General features: G+C 40.4%; 1 protein-coding gene across 1 annotated transcript in view; it reads left to right on the forward strand.

Moving 5' to 3' along the window:
- Positions 1 to 1532: 1532 nt before the first annotated feature.
- The window catches only part of LOC127436422 (leucine-rich repeats and immunoglobulin-like domains protein 3), a 33886-nt gene continuing 14830 nt past the window's right edge, over positions 1533 to 20588 (forward strand). Inside the window, exons 1-4 of the mRNA XM_051690546.1 lie at positions 1533 to 2027; positions 14065 to 14136; positions 14220 to 14294; positions 20181 to 20315. Coding sequence (XP_051546506.1) covers positions 1798 to 2027; positions 14065 to 14136; positions 14220 to 14294; positions 20181 to 20315 — 512 coding nt within the window. The 5' untranslated portion in view covers positions 1533 to 1797. The remainder of the gene's footprint in view (positions 2028 to 14064; positions 14137 to 14219; positions 14295 to 20180; positions 20316 to 20588) is intronic.

Consider the following 20588-nt stretch of genomic DNA (forward strand, 5'->3'; position numbering starts at 1 on the left):
CCCTGTAGTCAGTAACTGGTGTTAAACTAGTCCTCTGGAGACGTAATCAATCACTCAGTCACGGTCAAACACATATGCTCTCAGGTGTGACTCTGCATCTCATTCACTGATTGTTTCAGTATGTGACTCCTCCGAGTTTCTTCTGAGGACTCGACTGAGAGATTCAGATAAAAGTGTTCTTGAGTCCAGAGTCATTATCAAACCACATCAACACTGGAACCACAAAACTCAAATTTACATTTGGTTTTTATGAAAGGGAGAGTGAAAATTATTATTAAAAAGAACCTTCATGAAGAATATTTATCTTGGTAAATTAATGTCTCTGCATGTTAAATGAAATCAATGACAGACACGAGATTCAATAAAAGCAGCAGACTGAATATACCGAACTGTTTTCATCAGATGCTTGTGGCCATATTCAATTAAAGCAAAGGTTGTTTAATTAATGACAATTGATTTATGTCTCTTTTCTCTCTCTCTGATTATATAGGACAATCAAATTTAATTAGACCACTAACCTACTTATTATTTTGAGTGATCGGGGAAAATAAATCTCTAATTAAATGATCAATGAGTGATTTCAGGGTAAAGTTTAAAAAAGTCCTAGTTCAGTGACACCCCAATGGCTTTAGGAAATAAAGCATTACTTTAAGATTGGGGCCCATAACACAAGAACAGAACACTCACACAATAGACTCATAATCATGCTGTTTTGCATGTTAATGCTGGAGAAATCAGGCCTTTGTTTTACAAATGGTAGTTACAAACAGTTGCAAACTCTGTGACTGATTTGTGGTAGCTAAGATTAAGTTCTGTTCAATCTGTGTGCCTTAGTTTGATTAAAATGTAATTATTAATCAGATTAATCATTACTATTGATCATTAGTTTGTTTCTGTTTTCTTTTCTCCTTTCTCTTTCTTTTAAAAGCTTCTATGCACATATGCATTATTGATTTGGAATCAATTGTGAAATATATGCATGTGTATATATGTGTATACAGTGGGTTAAAATATGCACTTACAGTATATGTCTGTTTAATTTGTTATTTATTAATTTTATTATTATTATTTTACTTGCTGAATAATGTATGGATGGGGGGAGAAAAATAATACTACACACACACACACACACACACACACACAAATAAAAATTAAGCAATAATTGTGCAATTGAATAGAATGTAAATGGAATGTACAATAAAGTAGGCATGTATAAGCTCATGTTTCAGCATTTAAACTGCACATTTATTATGTTTCTATCACATCGACTGTGTTAGCTAAGCCTCTGCAGGTAAAATAGCAATAGCACAAACAAACAAGAAATAATAACAAATAAAATATACAGTATGTAGTGCTATTTAAAATAGAATTTAACAAAATAAATGAATAACAGTTCATAGTAAACAAAGAAATCAGAAATACGTTTTTTAAAAAAGCATATATTCAAGAAATAATATAAATTAATTAATGTCATCATCTTCTTATAGAAATATGTAACACAGTATTTACAGCACTTTATACACAAACCTTATTTGAACTACATTACCCATAATCCCTCTGTTCCCTTTGGCGAGTGCGCTGCGTCTCCGCTCTCGGGAGCGCGCACGTCGGAATGCTGCTCTGATTCCAGCGCGATGGAAAAAAAGTTGGTGAAAGTTTGTCGCTGATGGAGCGGACTGTGAGGCGCTAATATCTGCACGATTATACACGATATTACACACGAAAAGGAGATTTATTTCACACGGACTCGACACGAACTCTGTTTTCTTCCATAGACGTACGGAATTTGAACTTTTAATGCTTGATTTTGTGAATTGGACGGTGAAAATGTCGCAGTCTGTTTGCGCTGTGAAACTCGCGCTGCTTTTATTTCTCTGTTCGGAGATGAAAGTGATTCACGGAGACTCGGATCTTTCGGAACCAGAACCCTGTCCGTCTGTGTGCTCGTGTGTTGGATCTTTAGCGGACTGTAGTCGATTAAAACACGGCAGGAGTTTGGAGCGGCTCCCCGCGTGGATCACCCATCTGTGAGTGCTGCTTCACTTTCTTTGTGTTTCACCGGGAAAATATCTGACAAAAACATACAGGAGAGAATATGATTATAAACATACACTCTTGATCAAAATTACGAGAATATTTACACCTGTAAAAGCGAAAAACAAACATGACTAAAAGTAATGGTCAGAATTCTGCATTGGATTCGACGTGTGTGTCTATGTGTTTGAGTGTGTGTTAGTGTGTGTGAGTGAGTGAGTGTCTGAGTGTGTCTGTGTGAGTGTGTCTGTATGTGTTTGTGAGTGTCTGTGTGTGTCTGTGTGTTTGTGAGTGTCTGAGTGTGTCTGTATGTGTTTGAGTGTGTGTTTGTGTGTGAGTGTCTGAGTGTGTCTGTGTTTGTGAGTGTGTGTGTTTGTTAGTGTCTGTGTTTGAGTGTGTGTTTGTGAGTGAGTGTGTGTTTGTGAGTGTCTGTGTTTGAGTGTGTGTTTGTGAGTGAGTGTGTGTTTGTGAGTGTCTGTGTTTGAGTGTGTGTTTGTGAGTGAGTGTGTGTTTGTGAGTGTCTGTGTTTGAGTGTGTGTTTGTGAGTGTCTCTGTGTTTGAGTGTGTGTTTGTGAGTGTCTGTGTGTTTGAGTGTGTGTTTGTGAGTGTCTGTGTGTTTGAGTGTGTGTTTGTGAGTGTCTGTGTGTTTGAGTGTGTGTTTGTGAGTGAGTGTCTATGTGTTTGTTAGTGTCTGTGTTTGAGTGTGTGTTTGTGAGTGTCTGTGTGTTTGAGTGTGTGTTTGTGAGTGTCTATGTGTTTGAGTGTGTGTTTGTGAGTGAGTGTCTATGTGTTTGTTAGTGTCTGTGTTTGAGTGTGTGTTTGTGAGTGAGTGTGTGTTTGTGAGTGAGTGTGTGTTTGTGAGTGTCTGTGTGTTTGTGAGTGTCTGTGTGTTTGTGAGTGTCTGAGTGTGTCTGTGAGTGTTTGTGAGTGTGTCTGTATGTGTTTGAGTGTGTGTTAGTGTGTTTGTGTGTGAGTGTCTGAGTGTGTGTGTGTTTGTTAGTGTCTGTGTTTGAGTGTGTGTTTGTGAGTGAGTGTGTGTTTGTGAGTGTCTGTGTTTGAGTGTGTGTTTGTGAGTGAGTGTGTGTTTGTGAGTGTCTGTGTTTGAGTGTGTGTTTGTGAGTGTCTGTGTGTTTGAGTGTGTGTTTGTGAGTGTCTGTGTGTTTGAGTGTGTGTTTGTGAGTGTCTATGTGTTTGAGTGTGTGTTTGTGAGTGAGTGTCTATGTGTTTGTTAGTGTCTGTGTTTGAGTGTGTGTTTGTGAGTGAGTGTGTGTTTGAGTGTGTGTTTGTGAGTGTCTGTGTTTGAGTGTGTGTGTGTTTGTGAGTGTATGTGTTTGAGTGTGTGTTTGTGAGTGAGTGTGTGTTTGAGTGTGTTTGTGAGTGTCTGTGTTTGAGTGTGTGTGTGTTTGTGAGTGTCTGTGTGTTTGAGTGTGTGTTTGTGAGTGTCTGTGTGTTTGAGTGTGTGTTTGTGAGTGAGTGTGTGTTTGAGTGTGTTTGTGAGTGAGTGTGTGTTTGAGTGTGTTTGTGAGTGAGTGTGTGTTGTGAGTGTCTGTGTTTGAGTGTGTGTGTGTTTGTGAGTGTCTGTGTGTTTGAGTGTGTGTTTGTGAGTGTCTATGTGTTTGAGTGTGTGTTTGTGAGTGTCTATGTGTTTGAGTGAGTGAGTGTGTGTGTGTTTGTGAGTGAGTGTGTGTGTGTTTGTGAGTGAGTGTGTGTTTGTGAGTGTTGAGTGTGAGTGTGTGTTTGTGAGTGAGTGTGTGTTTGAGTGAGTGAGTGTGTGTTTGTGAGTGTCTGTGTGTTTGAGTGTGTGTTAGTGAGTGAGTGAGTGTGTGTGTTTGAGTGTGTTTGTGAGTGTCTGTGTTTGAGTGTGTGTTTGTGAGTGAGTGTGTGTGTGTTTGTGTGTGTCTATGTGTTTGAGTGAGTGTGTGTTTGTGAGTGAGTTTGTGTGTGTTTGTGAGTGTCTGTGTTTGAGTGTGTGTTTGTGAGTGTCTGTGTTTGAGTGTGTGTTTGTGAGTGTCTGTGTTTGTGTGTGTGTTTGTGAGTGTCTGTGTTTGAGTGTGTGTTTGTGAGTGTGTGTTTGTGAGTGTCTATGTGTTTGAGTGAGTGAGTGTGTGTGTGTGTTTGTGAGTGTCTGTGTTTGAGTGTGTGTTTGTGAGTGAGTGTGTGTGTTTGTGAGTGTCTATGTGTTTGTGTGTTTGAGTGTGTGTTTGTGAGTGTCTATGTGTTTGTGTGTTTGTGAGTGAGTGTCTGTGTTTGAGTGTGTTTGTGAGTGTCTATGTGTTTGTGTGTGTGTTTGTGAGTGAGTGTGTGTGTTTGAGTGTGTGTTTGTGAGTGAGTGTGTGTGTTTGAGTGTGTGAGTGTGTGTTTGTGAGTGTCTATGTGTTTGAGTGTGTGTGTTTGTGAGTGTCTGTGTTTGAGTGTGTGTGTTTGTGAGTGTCTATGTGTTTGAGTGAGTGTGTGTGTTTGTGAGTGTCTATGTGTTTGAGTGAGTGAGTGTGTGTGTGTTTGTGAGTGTGTGTGTGTTTGTGAGTGAGTGAGTGTGTTTGAGTGTGTTTGTGAGTGAGTGTGTGTTTGAGTGAGTGAGTGTGTGTTTGTGAGTGTCTGTGTTTGAGTGTGTGTTTGTGAGTGAGTGTGTGTGTGTTTGTGTGTGTCTATGTGTTTGAGTGAGTGTGTGTTTGTGAGTGAGTTTGTGTGTGTTTGTGAGTGTCTGTGTTTGAGTGTGTGTTTGTGAGTGTCTGTGTTTGTGTGTGTGTTTGTGAGTGTCTGTGTTTGAGTGTGTGTTTGTGAGTGTGTGTGTGTGTTTGTGAGTGTCTATGTGTTTGTGTGTTTGTGAGTGAGTGTGCGTGTGAGTGTTTGTGAGTGTCTGTGTTTGAGTGTGTGTTTGTGAGTGAGTGTGTGTGTTTGAGTGTGTTTGTGAGTGAGTGTGCGTGTGAGTGTCTATGTGTTTGAGTGTGTGTGTTTGTGAGTGAGTGTGTTTGTGAGTGAGTGTGTTTGTGAGTGTCTGTGTGTTTGTGAGTGTCTATGTGTTTGTGTGTTGTGAGTGAGTGTCTGTGTTTGAGTGTGTTTGTGAGTGTCTATGTGTTTGAGTGTGTGTGTGTGTTTGTGAGTGAGTGTGTGTGTTTGAGTGTGTTTGTGAGTGAGTGTGCGTGTGAGTGTCTATGTGTTTGAGTGCGTGTGTTTGTGAGTGCCTGTGTGTTTGAATGTGTGTTTGTGAGTGTGTGCGTGTGTCTGAGTGTTTGTGTGTTTGGTTGTGAGTGTGTGTGTGTATTAGTGAGTGTTTGTGTTTGAGTGTCTATGTGTTTGTGTGTGTGAGTGTTTGTGAGTGTCTATGTGTTTGAGTGTGCGTGTGTGTGTTTGTGAGTGCCTGTGTGTTTGAATGTGTGTTTGTGCATGTGTTTGTGTGTGAGTGTGTGTTTGTGTATGTGTTTGTGAGTGTGTGTGTTTGTGAGTGTCTATGTGTTTGTGTGTGTGTGTTTGTGAGCGCCTGTGTGTTTGTGAGTGTGCGCGTGTGTCTGAGTGTTTGTGTGTTTGGTTGTGAGTGTGTGTGTGTATTAGTGTGTGTTTGTGAGTGTGTGTGAGAGAGTGAGTTTGTGTGTGTGTGTATTAGTGTGAGTGTTTGTGTGTGTATTAGTGTGTGTGTGACTGTGAGTGTATGAGTTTGTGTGTGAGTTTGTGTGTGTATTAGTGTGTTTGTGAGTGTGTGTGTTAGTGTGTATTAGTGTGTGAGTGTATGAGTTTTTGTGTGTATTAGTGTGTTTGTGAGTGTGTGTGTTAGTGTGTATTAGTGTGTGAGTATGAGTTTGTGTGTGTGTGTATTAGTGTGTGTGTGTGTGTGTGAGTATATGAGTTTGTGTATTAGTGTGAGTGAGTGTATGAGTTTGTGTATTAGTGTGTGTGTGTGTGTGTGTTTTCAGTTTAAAGGCCCAAATAATCCAAACACAATCACAGTAGAATTAAAGTACCCTCTTAATAATGAGTTTAAAATCCAAACAAATTCTTGTGGTTACTGTAGAGCTATAAAATGAATGTAGATAGCATAGCTTAGATACTTGTTTTTTTTATTACACAATTTAATAATAAATGTTTCATGAGTTCATACTGACATCTCTGACTGTTGATTGCAGACTTGTGTTGGCAAATCTGAGCTCATTGCGAGACGTTGTTGAGATCAGCTAAACTATCAAAGGAAGAAAAATCAAAAGTTGGAAAGAATATTATTTATTGATCAAAAAAAGTTAGGAATTCAAATCAAGACATTTAAATGCTGCTAATGTAAAATTGTAAATAAACACATTTTGCCGTTCAAATAATTAGAGGAAGAATTCTCCTGAATGTTTTCAAGGTTTTAGCACATGAATCAGTGTATTGTGTTTCACAGTACTTTGTTTTGACTTCATTTGCATACATGTTATTTTTATGCATGAAGAACAAACACATTCTAATTCTACAGGACTGACTAATGTTGAAGTTGTAATTGCTTTCTTTTTATTTCATTCCTGGTGTGCATGTTTGTTTTCACACAGGTTAGTAAACACTGAAGAATTCTGTTCCTACTTTTGAAAGATTCAAGATTCAGTCCTCTTTCACACGTTCAGTTGTACTGAGGGTTGATTTTTCCTGCCCAACATGGAAGGAAAAAATGTGTGTAAAGTTTATATAAATGCAGAGAGGAGCTGTGCTCTCAGGGGGGTCTGAGGGGGCTCGGGAGGTGGATTTTTTTTGCCCTCTGGCATGTTAATTTAGCTCTGCAGAGCATGTTAAGGCATTAAACTGGCTGAGCTTTTGTTTTTCCCTCGTCCATTATTTCTGCTGAATTAGCAGCTAAACCCAACCAGAGATGGAAGCCATTAAGAGAGAGAGAGACGGGTGCTGGGGGAGAGATGGAGGCCTCAAGTTTTTGGCCGTGAAGCGCTGCCAGAATGGAAAAATTGAAGGAAAAAAGCATTTCATGATATACATCTGGAAAGAGAAAAGTGTGTGTTTTTTCTCTGCACTGGAGTGTTTGAGGCGACAGCAGCTGTTTTACACCACTTCAGTTTCAAAGTAAAACACAAAATTGACTTGCACCTTTACTAAGAAGGATTTTTACTCAAAACATTGAACAGTCCGTCAAATTAAAATTCACAGCCTCGTTATTATTCCCATTAAAAATCAAAGTTGCCGCTAGCGTGAATAAGGTCTATAATGTCTCTTAATATCCTTTCTGTTCTTTACAGTCAGTTGTTGTTTGGGTGGCGGAGGACGAATCTCAGTTGCCTACGCGTCTGAGACCGTCAATCCGCGCATCTTATCACGTGGCTTGATGAGCGCGTTACCACGGAGACGTAGCGCGTGTGGAGGCTTCATGCAATTCTCCGCGACATCCACGCACAACTCGCCACGCGCCTCATTGAGAGCGAGAACCACTAATCGTGACCACGAGGAGGTTACCCCATGTGACTCTACCCTCCGTAGCAACCGGGCCAATTTGGTTGCTTAGGAGACCTGGCTGGAGTCACTCAGCACGCCCTGGATTCAAACTCGCGACTTCAGGGGTGATAGTCAGCGTCAATACTCGCTGAGCTACCAAGGCCACAAAACATTTAATCCTAATCACAAATAGCACAGATGCCGTCAAGAAGCCGTTTGACTCCACTTGTGTTAATATACGCGCAACCAAATCACTTCTGTGAGATGCTTACTGAACTGACGCTTTTCTTAAAGAGACAGTACCATTTTAGCACTTGTTCTACAAATCAGTGTAAATACCTGTAAATAGTACAAATTATGCTTGTAAACCAAAGACATGTAACAGTATGTAGGCATCATTTGATGGAATAGGTATTTTTGAAAAGCTAAAATTTGACCAAATGTAAAAAAACTACTGATTAAAATGTGTATAATTCATATTTTCATAATGTACCTTGTTAGGAGGTACCCAGTGTGGTTTTAATAACAGCATTAGATGTGAGAGAATTTTTTTCTTATGTAAGCAAAATGGACATTATAACTGAATGAAATATACCCAAATGAATCGAATCCAATCATGAGCTTGTGAATTGAAATTGAATCGTATGCGTAGACATTCGCATTATGCGTGTTCAGAGTAAGCGCGGTTAGAAAAACGCGTTCATTGTTCGAGCGCTCTGCTGATGACGGAATTAGCATCACGTGTTCTGTACACCTTGCGTTTGCATCTGAAAGAAGTATACTTTGGACTAGAGGTCGACCGATAGTGTATTTAGCTGATACCGATAATTGTGGTGGTGGGAAAGGCCGATAACCGATTAATCGGCTGATATTTTTTTTTAAATGGTTTTATAGAATGTGAAATAATCTTACTTTAATATAATGTGCACAGACACAGAGGCAACACAATGAATAAAATCCCACATGTAGTTTATTGCTCAACCAAAATCCTAACTTTAATCAGGTAAAAATGGACTTTTAACTACAATTGAAGTCATAAGGTTACATACACCTTAGCCAAATACATTTAAACTCAGTTTAAGAATAATAATAGTAGAGAGAATGATTTATTTCAGCTTTTATTTCTTTCATCACATTCCCAGTGGGTCAGAAGTTTACATACATTTGTTAGTATTTGGTATCATTGCCTTTAAATTGTTTAACTTGGGTCAAATGTTTTGGGTATCCTTCCACAAGCTTCTCACAATAAGTTGCTGGAATTTTGTCCCATTCCTCCAGACAGAACTGGTGTAACTGAGTCAGGTTTATAGGCCTCCTCAGATTGAGGTCAGGGCTTTGTGATGGACACTCCAATACCTTGACTTTGTTGTCCTTAAGCCATTTTGTCACAACTTTGGAGGTATGCTTGGGGTCATTGTTCATTTAAAAGACCCATTTGCGACCCGAGCTTTAACTTCCTGTCTGATGTCTTGAGATGTTGCTTCAATATATCCACATAATTTTCCTTCCTCATGATGCCATCTATTTTGTGAAGTGCACCAGTCGCTCCTGCAGCAAAACACCCCCACAACATGATGATGCCACCCCCATGCTTCACGGTTGGGATGGTGTTCTTCAGCTTGCAAGCCTCACCCTTTTTCCTCCAAACATAACGATGGTCATTATGGCCAAACAGTTCAATGTTTGTTTCATCAGTCCAGAGGACATTTCTCCAAAAAGTAAGATCTTTGTCCCCATGTGCACTTGCAAACTGTAGTCTGGCTTTTTTATGGCGGTTTTGGAGCAGTGGCTTCTTCCTTGCTGAGCAGCCTTTCAGGTTATGTCGATATAGGACTCGCTTTACTGTGGATATAGATACTTGTTTACCTGTTTCCTCCAGCATCTTCACAAGGTCCTTTGCTGTTGTTCTGGGATTAATTTGCACTTTTCACACCAAACTACGTTCATCTCTATGAGACAGAATGCGTCTCCTTCCTGAGCGGTATGATGGCTGTGTGGCCCCATGGTGTTTATACTTGCGTACTATTGTTTGTACAGATGAACGTGGTACCTTCAGGTGTTTGGAAATTGCTCCCAAGGATGAACCAGACTTGTGGAGGTCCACAGTTTTTTTTCTGAGGTCTTGTCTGGTTTCTTTTGATTTTCCCATGATGTCAAGCAAAGAGGCACTGAGTTTGAAGGCAGGCCTTAAAATACATCCACAGGTACACCTCCAATTCAGTACACCTCCTATCAGAAGCTAACTGGCTAATTGCCTAAAGGCTTGACATCATTTTCTGGAATTTTCCAAGCTGCTTAAAGGCACAGTTAACTTAGTGTATGTAAACTTCTGACCCACTGGAATTGTGATAGTCAATTAAAAGTGAAACAATCTTTCTGTAAACAATTGTTGGATAAATTACTCGTGTCATGCACAAAGTAGATGTCCTAAACAATTCGCCAAAACTGTAGTTTGCCAATATTAAATCTGTGGATTGGTTAAAAAATAAGTTTTAATGACTTCAACATAAGTGTATGTAAACTTCTGACTTCAACTGTATGTACGCCAGGGACTCTTATTTTGAAATAACAGAGACTTGGCTCCATTACAGTGCTCTACGTTTAATTATAAACCCAATTAAGCTTTTCTTAGCTATTGGCCTATATTCAGTTTTTTTGCATGGCATCGTTTCAATTTAAAACACTTCATTATGTAATCCAAATATGCGTTGAAGTGAGGATAAATATATGGAGGAATTTTGTCAATGATGAAAGATTTAGATGCAGAAAATCCCCAAAAGGTGTCAGTGATTGTTTTTATTTCACCTCTAGAGGCCGCTGTTTTTACGGTTGACTCTTTGAAAAAAAATATCGGCAACTATCGGCATAGATTTTTACCGATAACCGATCGTTCCAAAAAGCAACTATCGGCACTGATTAATCTGTAAAACCGATATATTGGTCTACCCTTTTTTGGGCTTTAGGCCGAGTCCACATTAATAAGGATTTGTTTGAAAGCTAATTGATTTTGCAGATTTGTTTGGATGTGGCCTTAATGTTATTCTGAACACTTCAACAAAGAAATATAGAAATGACAATTGCAGATATAGTGTAATGTATTGACAGTGAGAAGTGTGGTGAATTAGGGTGCACGGTGTGTTAAAGTCAGTGTAATAAACTGAACAAGAGTCTGTAGCGTGTATCTTATAACACAGAGTGAGCAGAGTGTCATATCTCAATCTCTTCACACGGACTGTGTGTGTGTGTGTGTGTGTGTGTGTGTGTGTGTGTGTGTGTGTTATTCCAGGTTCTTCTCTGATGGAGATTGTGAGGATGTCTGTGTATATAAGACTCTCTCTCTAAAGCACTTCCTGTTTTCTTGAGGGTCAACAGCATGAGTCAATATGACCAGATGAGTGAGATTTATCAGGTGTTATAACTGGGTTAATAAAAAAAAAAAAAACCAACGCATTCTGTCATTCAGTGCTTGTGAACGCTCCACCTCTGCGTCTGAGAAAATCCAGTCAATCGGCTGTCAAGAGCCAGAAGAGAAACTCGCTCCAAGATACGGACAGGATTTGCTGTTGCAATCAAAGGCGCCATTTACTTTCCCTGCGTTGTGAATAGATTAGCAGTCGTTATGTTCCCTGCGGCCACGCAGCGTTTGCGCTGATGGAGTCCAGATGGGTGAGAGCAGCTGAGGCAGATTCATGAACCTTCAGGAGAGAGTCAGCGCTCCACACGGCCCGATCACAACTCACACAATGTTTACTGGGGAACACTTTACAATAAGGTTCCATTTGTTAACATTAGTTAATAACATCACTAATAGTGGTGTAATGGTTTATTGTGGCATGATACATCACGGTTCAAAAATGAGGATATTGGATTTTTTTTCCTTAAATAATTTTAGCGTCTGTTCTATCCAATACGCGCAAGGGCCTACGTAACGTGGGCATACAACTGCAAATCGCTTCATTGCACACAAGGAGCTCTGAAATACGATTGCACACTAGCAGCCACAGGTGTCCGGCTGAAATCGGGAGCGTAAGAGAGAGAGACACGCCTTTTCAGCACGAGAGATCGAATGTCCGTTTGAAGCGCGAGAGCGATTTGATCTGACTGCACGAGTGAAAATTTATTTTTTTCTCCCCTTTTTCTCCCCAATTTGGAATGACTCGCCTCAATCCGGGTGGCGGAGGACGAATCTCAGTTGCCTCCGCGTCTGAGACCGTCAGTCCGCGCATCTTATCATGTGGCTTGTTGAGTGCGTTACCGCGGAGACGTAGTATTTGTGGAGGCTTCACGCTATTCTCCGCGGCATCCACGCGCAACTCACCACGCGCCCCACCGAGAGTGAGAACCACATTATAGCGACCACGAGGAGGTTACCCCATGTGACTCTACCCTCCCTAGCAACCGGGCCAATTTGGTTGCTTAGGAGACCTGACTGGAGTCACTCAGCACGCCCTTGATTCGAACTCGTGACTCCAGGTGTGATAGTCTGCGTCTTTACTTGCTGAGCTACCCAGGCCCCGATAGTGCCATATTAATCAAGTATGGGGAATATAATCCTAATGTCAAATGTCACTATTGCCCTGTTCTGGGCTGATGTCTGATGGATCATTTAGCATTTTTAAGAACAGCATTTTTGGGGGCCTGGGTTGCTCAGGAAGTAAAGACGCTGACTGTCACCCCTGGAGTCGTGAATTCGAATCCAGGGCGTGCTGAGTGAATCCAGCCAGGTTTCCTAAGCAACCAAATTGGCCCGGTTGCTAGGGAGTCACATGGGGTAACCGCTATAATGTGGTTCTCACTCTCGGTGGGGCGTGTGGTGAGTTGTGCATGGATGCCACGGAGAATAGCGTGTATCCTCCACATGCGCTACGTCTCCGCGGTAACGCGCTCAACAAGTCACGTGATAAGATGAGCAGATTGACGGTCTCAGACGCGGAGGCAACTGAGATTCATCCTCCGCCACCTGGATTGAGGCGAGTCACTACACCACCACGAGGACTTAGAGCGCATTGGGCATTCCAGATTGGGGAGAAAAGGGGAGAAAAATAAAAGCATTTTTAGCTAAATTTAAAAGGAACTGTTTTGCATATGTCTTTAAAGTATTAATAAAAGAAAACTTTCAATCTTAACTTTTCTTGACTCAGGCTTAGTTTAGAGAACCATGAACTGATCCGAACTGTGAGATGATTGAATCGTTACACCCCTGTTACTTAACATGAACTAACAATGAACAATGCTTGTACAGCATTTATTAATCTTGGTTAAAAGCTAACTTCAACATGTACTAATACATTTTTAAAATCAAAAGTTGTGTATATAAACATTAGTTAATGCAGTATGAACTATTTGGATTAAAACGTCCCATAAATACTTAGCAATATAAATTGTTCAAACTAGTAAAATAGCAATTAAAATAAAGTTGTAAAGAAAAAAGCATGTTAAGAAACATGTTGTTTTTGCTTTGCAATCTCTGTATCTAATTCGTGAATAATGCTTTCATATTGCTGAAGTGTCTCCAAGTATTTTCTGCTTTTTTATTGAAACTTTTTATGTAAAATGAAAAGAAGAAAAAGCACTGAAAGAGCTTGAGTAGAGTGATAACTGGGCACAAATGTTGCTATGGTGCAGACGTGGAGCAGGTTTCTTTCCAAGTGAATTGGGGTGCGAGAGAGGAGCGGACTTTCTAATCTGGCCGTCATAATAGCAGTCACACTATACGACTGCAATGCTAAATTTATGACACTTCCAGAACTTCGTCTGAGACTGAAGATCATCGCGAAGATGGGGGCCTGGGTAGCTCAATGGTAAAATACGCTGGCTACCACCCCTGGAGTTCGCTAGTTTGAATCCCAGGGCGTGCTGAGTGACTCCAGCCAGGTCTCCTAAGCAGCCAAATTGGCCCGGTTGCTAGGGAGGGTAGAGTCACATGGGGTAACCTCCTCGTGGTCGCTATAATGTGGTTTGTTGTCGGTTGGGCGCTTGGTGAGTTGAGCGCAGATGCCGCGGTGGATGGCGTGAAGCCTCCACACGCGCCATGTCTCTCAACAAGCCACGTGATAAGATGCGTGGATTGGCGGTCTCAGACGCGGAGGCAACTGAGATTCGTCCTCCACCACCCGGATTGAGGCGAATCGCTATGCGACCACGAGGACTTAAAAGCGCACTGGGAATTGGGCATTCCAAATTGGGTGAAAAAGGGGGAAATCCCCCCCCCCCCCCAAAAAAAACGATCATCCCGAAGACTATTAATCGGCCGTCAGTGAACATGTCACACTGACCGCTGTAAGACTGCCGATTTTGCCTTACGATGACAGAAATCCTTAAGGATTCCCGAAATTTGTCTTAGACGGCAGAATCATGGCCAAAATCGTACAGTGTGCACTGGGCTTTAGTTGTTATTGTTTTGATTCTCTGAATGTAGTTTCACGTGATCTTGTATCTTGGTTGTGGCCAGTTTTATTTGGATTATTGAGAGTTTATTTTCCCTTTCTGCTTCTCCCGGACTCCTCCACAAGTTTGTTTTGGTGCCAGTGGCTCTGAGGCGCCTCCGTCGAGTGACACGGGTTCTCTTTGCATGTTTTGTGGCGAGCGCTGCACATGTGTGCGTCTTTGACTGTTTTTCTTTTACAGGGATCTGAGTCATAACAAGTTACGCACATTTCCTGAAGCGCTGACCGCCAGTCTGCCGTACCTCAGTGAAGTGTAAGTGCACTCTGTGTTTTTGTATTTTAATCAAACGTCACAGATGAAATCTACATGTGTAACCGTTTGGTTTATTTGTGCAGAAAACTGAATAACAATGAGTTTGAGGTGATACCATATTTGGGGCCAAATGCAGGAAACCTGAGCAGTCTCATTCTGTGAGTATTGTTGATTATTTCCCTTAATATTGTAATCATGATTATTAATTTTGATTAATACAGTTTACATAAAAAAACATTTCGTTTAGAGTAACTTCATGTCATATTCTTTATTTATGCTACACATCGAAGACAAGCTAAGAACTGTGTTCATGTGAGACATAATTCATGTTTATTAAACATTTCAGCTAATTTGATAACATCTTCAGCAGCCATTAAGTCTGTAGTACTCTTAACCCACTTTAACACATTTTACCATGTTTAAATGGTTTAAATCCATTCTGCTAAATGTAATAGATTTTTCACAGAAATCAGCAATGAAAATGCCAAAAACGTCAGCTTATGTGTGGGGAGACTATTTTGAACACTTTGATTCATCTTTGTATTCATGCACACAACAGACACGTCTCTCATTTTTGTTGCAATGCTCAATGTTTAAAAGAAAAACCCACACACGTTGTAAATAGAAAATATAGAAAGGACTGGAGCATACACAGCCGTGATTGTAATCTCGATTGTTTTTTGATTAATTGTGCAGCCCTAGTATGAAAGCTACAATCATTTATCATGGTAATATTGATCATTTCTAGTTTTACAATACATCTTAAGACACTTAAAGGGATAGATTACCCCAAAATAATAATTCTTTCATCATTTACTCACTCTTATGACATCTCGAACTTGTATGACAGACTTCTTGTGGAAAAGAATCAAAGATTTTTTTAATGGAGATATGATGTGAATATATATGTACAATGCAAATCAATGGGGTCCAAAACGTCCAAGCTCCAAAAAGCACATTAAGCAAGCATAAAGGTAATCCATACGACTCATTTGGTTTAATCCATGTCTTCTGAAGTAATACGATCGGTTTTGAGTGAGAACGGAAGACATGGGTTACCTATATGTAGCCTTCTATGTGCTTTTTGGAGCTTTATGAAGTTTTGAACCCCATTAACTTGCATTGCATGCACAAAATCACATCACATCTCAATTAAAATATTTGCATTTGTGTTCTGCAGAAGAAAGTAAGTCATACAAGTTTGAGACGGCATAAAGGTGAGTAAATAATTCTTAAATATCTCCACATTGAAGAGTGTCTGTGCGGGAATTAAGAAACGGAGTGACAATGTGTTTGTGGTATTTCCTCTTGGATCAGAAGAGATTTTGCCATCTCTCTCATTCCTCTCTTGTGTGTTTGGAGTGTCAGTCGTCTGTCAGTTTGAGTGTTGTGTGTTAAATACTACAACACATTCAGTGCTGACAGCCGCACACCATGACCAGATAAAACCAGCTTCAACTTCATCACTAACAACCTATAAACCCAAAACACATTAGATTGGTGAAGTAGTGACTCGTGAGAGTTTAAGCTTTGTTTTAGGGTTAACATTGACTTAACCATTTGTTTCCAAAAGCTTTAGACTTGAGTTGAGCGCAATGCAATGCATCGAAGTTTTCCAGCTAACATCTGTATACACCAAGATGGCGCTGCGGATGGCAGCCTCGGTGTGGAGCTCTCCAATTCTTTTGTTGTTTTTGTTTGTTTGTCCTGTGTTTAGTCATTTTTTTCCTATCAGTTTTACCAGGGATGAACTGCTGAACATTCGGCAGCACATACCAGCCAATCTTTTCACGGTTTTGGACTATGCGGACGTTTTGCTGGACATTTTAGTCGGAGGTGCAGCTGTGTTAAGCGTGCTATGAGCCGCAGGCGAGGGAAGCGAGCCGGTGCGCTGGTCAAGCTCCGTCAGCGTGGCTTTCGAAAAGTGCTGCCGAGTATTCATCTAGCGATTCTCCGCGCTCTCCCTAACAAAACGGAAACAAGGACTTTTCAACCTCTGCTGCCTTGTGCTTCACAGAAACCTGGCTGAGCGAAGCCATTCCGGACAGCGCGTTACATCTGCCGGGCTTCCAGCTGTTTAGAGCGGATCACATTGTGGAGTTAACGGGGAAAACGAGAGGTGCATGCTTTTACATCAATGAAAGTTGGTGTACAGATGTAACAACGTTAAAGACAATGTGCTGTCCTAATTAGGAAGCACTCTTTATCAACTGTAAGCCTTTTTCACTCGGCACGGGAGTTTTCCTCGATTATTCAGGTGAGTGTTTATATTCCTCCACAGGCATGTGTGAGCGCAGCGCTACAACAGCTGGCTGATCAGATCACAGACATGGAACAACACCACCCGGAGTCAGCTATTATTATTCTCTGTGATTTTAACAAAGTCAACCTCACATGTGAACAGCCCAAATACAGACAGCACATTACATGCCCCACCAGAGACAGAAATATACTGGATCACTGCTACACAACATTAAAGGAAGCATATCGCTCTGTACCTAGAGCAGCTTTGGGACTATCTGATAACTGTCTGATTCATCTTCTTCCAACCTACAGGCAGAAACTAAAATCAGCTAAACCTGTAGTAAAGACTGTAAAGAGCTTGACGAATGAAGCAGAGCTGGAACTACAAGCCTGCTTTGATTGCACTGATTGGAGTGTATTTGAGGCCGCAGACACCAATCTGGATGAGCTCACAGATACTGTGACATCATATATAAGTTTCTGTGAGGATATGTGCATTCCTATTAGGACTTATTTAACATACAATAATGACAAACCATGGTTTACAGCAAAATTCAGGCAGCTTCGTCAAGCCAAAGAGGATGCTTACAGAATTGGAGATAAAGTCTTGTACAATCAGGAAATCAGAGTGGCTAAAAGAAGCTATTCCGATAAGCTGAAAAGCAAGTTTTCAACTAACGATCCTGCATCAGTGTGGAGAGGCCTGAAAGACATTACCAACTACAACACACCATCCCCCAACTCTGTAGGCAGTCAACATCTGGATGACGACCTAAATGTGTTTTACTGTAGATTTGAAAAGCCCAGTCTCACACCCCACACCCGCTTTGACCTTCACTTCACACAAACATCAACACCTCCTGCAACCCCCCTCTTATTATTATCTCTGTCTTGTTGTTGTATTGTTTGTGCACTGGAAGCTTCTGTCACCAAGACAAATTCCTTGTAGGTGTAAGCATACTTGGCAATAAAGCTCATTCTGATTCTAATTTCCTGTGAGCAGCAGTTATAGATAGGGTTCGTATAGCTCTTTAGCTATATGAAGGCCATAGATTGCTGTGAATAGTTGAATTAATTGCTGTAATAATGAGTAAATGACTCACAGATGTGAGCTGATGGTGTTTGTTTTGAGTGCAGCTATGGGGTCAAACACGAGAGACGCTCAGTCTGAGAGAATGTTTAAATAAGAGCTATACGATACCTCCGACCACACGTGCTCTCTCGCTCTCTTATAACCTTATTCTTAAGTATATTGTGATGTGTGTATATATACCTTTTACTGTGATATAAAATGACTTACACCGTGATGTATGGTGGTGGTTATACAGTGCTCCTGTACTATAGTTTGTAGATGTGTGTGTTAGGATGGTTTGATTGCCAAACGGCTCATTAATATCTTTACTACGTGAGGTAAATAGGCAGAAATTTGCTTGTGTGTAACAGCTTTATTTGCTGAAAAATGGTGGAACAAATTTGAGGTTTGAGAAACAATGAAGCGCTTGTTTTGTCTGAACTCTGAGGGGTGGAGAGATAACACACACACACCTGAACACACACACATATTTTTAGTCACTTCATCTAGATTAATAGAGTGAACATTAGATCTTATATTGTGTGGCTCAGCTGTATGCTGTATTTTTTTTATGTGAAATGTGCAGTTTCATCATCAGATGGTTCATTCACACTGCTGTGTCTCTCCGGCGAGACCTGCTCTGACACGTCCTGTGTTTTATCTGTCTCTCTCAACACCTTTGACTCATTTCTCCCTCACAACAATTCAGAAGCACTGATTTCCCAGCATACCTCTGCGCTCAACTCAACACAATGATTTAATGCATTTTTTTACGTTTTTGTTTTTGATTGTGGTATTTTTATGAAAATACATAGGGGAAAAGTACACATTTAGAATTCTGGCTCTTATTTGAGCTTGATGTGAAGATAGCAGAGAGATAAAACACACACTGTTCTTGCATTCTGAATGTTTTAGAAGTGCCGTCTCTTGCAGAACATACTGGCGCTGTTCCAAACTCCCTTGATGTTCACTGCCTACACATGCAGCTAGCTTTTAAGACAGATTCCTGGTTTGGAATGCTCTACATAGGCATGATATGCATAGGTTTGCATATCACACACAGATATGTAAGGGATAATGTACAGTCAGCCGGTTGTTATGCAAAATAAACTTAGACGGGGTGATCAGGATCCCAACATGAAGCGGAAAACTCTTGTATCAGCCTGAAGGGGTTTATTTTGCGATAACAACTGGCTGATTGCTCATTATCCTGCTTATTACACATCTACTAACCAAATAAATAAATACATGGACATAAAATATTTATTTGCGTTGAAATTATGGCATTATATGACAAGAAATAAATTACCGAACAGCTGAAAAGAGTTCTGTTGGTGTTTATTTTGTAATTCATACCTGTCTGACTGCTCATTATCCAGCAGACTACTTGCCAAGTAAACAAATAAATGCACATGAAACGTTGAAATTATTTCATTAGCTTACTTGTAGAGATCTCACAGTAATCCAAGAAGCAGGAAAGATGACTCTGATATGCGGATGTGCGGTTGTTACTCAGTAATATCAGACCACTAGATGGCGCCATTGACCAATCAGAATTGAGTATTCCAAAGAGCCGCGTACAAAACATTTTAATTAGATTATACACATTTTTTAGGGATGCACAAATACAAAATGTGTGTGCCCATACCGATTCATTTAGAAGGACATCTGTTGATATTTAGAATAACACCTGCTGAATTACTGATAATTAATTACAGAACTTTGATCGTGATACCGATGATTGGCCAATACATTGGTGCATCTCAGATGTTTTGATCAGTATTTTTTGGTATTGAATGAATTAAGTATATAAAGTCTAGCTTTTTTCTAGATTTGACAACCATCTTGAATTTGAAAGTTTTTCAGAGGGCAGCATAATGTTGCTCCCTACCTTTCGGAAAGAGTGCACCTTTGATGCCTTAAAATGCTGCCTATTTAGTCAACTCACCAGGTTTTTAGAACAGAGCCAGTGTGTGCATTTCATGTAATGCATTTACAATTTGTTTTTTAGTAGTTACATATCTTTTATTGGGTTTATATTCTAACATATCTTTCAAAAGTGTGTCTTTTTCTTTTCTTCACGGACAGAACAGATGCTGTGAGCTTTCTTTCGTCATATGCATGTGATCCACTGACATACATCTGCTCTTCTGATGCCAGTAGTGTATTAATGTTAACACTCAATTTCAGCTAAATAAACACATTGATGAGTCTCTCAAATTTGTAAAGATGAAGCTTTATTAACAGCATGACTCAATACCAATGCAAGACCAGGGAATGTTTTCTCTCCATTTCTCTCTCTCTTTCTCTCTCTCACTCGTCCGCACACAAAGGCCGCTCTGTGCGGTGTGTGTGTGTGTTTGTAACACAAGCAGCTCTTGCACTGCAATTTAGGAGGCGTGTAATGCAGGAAATTGCTGGCCTCGTCACCGGCGCTTTCACTGAAGGAATGAGATTCATCATTCACATAATTGGCCGTTTTTTTTTTTTAAATACCTTGTTAGTAATTACCTTATAACCCAAATAGCACAGCTCAAAAGCGAGCGGCTGTTGTGACCTGTTGTGAGGCGTGCTGACAACAGTTAGCTCTAAACAAAAACTGATGTGACCTCAAACGCGTGCTACTGTAGCTCTTCAGTGGCTGCATGTCTATCGTAGCGTGACATCAACTCACCTACAGTGTCAAATCTCTGTTTTCTGACATTAATTGGACTTTTTCTGTTTTCAGAGCAAACAACAAAATCTCGAGGATATCATCAGAGCGGCTTAGTTCGTTGGTTGCCTTGGAAACGCTGGACCTTAGCAACAATAATATTATGGAAGTGCGCGCCGGGGCTTTTCCTCCTCTACCTCTGAAAAACCTGTGAGTCGCACTTGTTTTTATAACTGACCTGCTTTTAAGAAACCTACAGCAGTGAACTATACTCCTCATGACTGTATTTTTAGGTGTCTACACACTAGAGTTAACGCTGTGTCAAAGAACACTGTATGAGATTTGATGAGTGTTTCAGTTACTGTTGCCAATATCTAGAGATTAGGGCAGCCAATAACCGATATAATGGTGAAATAAATTAAATACAATTTAGTGCTGGCAAATGAAATGTACACGATTGATTAAATAAAATTGGGTTTTCAC

This window comes from Myxocyprinus asiaticus, chromosome 47, assembly GCF_019703515.2.
Source record: "Myxocyprinus asiaticus isolate MX2 ecotype Aquarium Trade chromosome 47, UBuf_Myxa_2, whole genome shotgun sequence".
In the NCBI taxonomy this organism is placed as follows: domain Eukaryota; kingdom Metazoa; phylum Chordata; class Actinopteri; order Cypriniformes; family Catostomidae; genus Myxocyprinus; species Myxocyprinus asiaticus.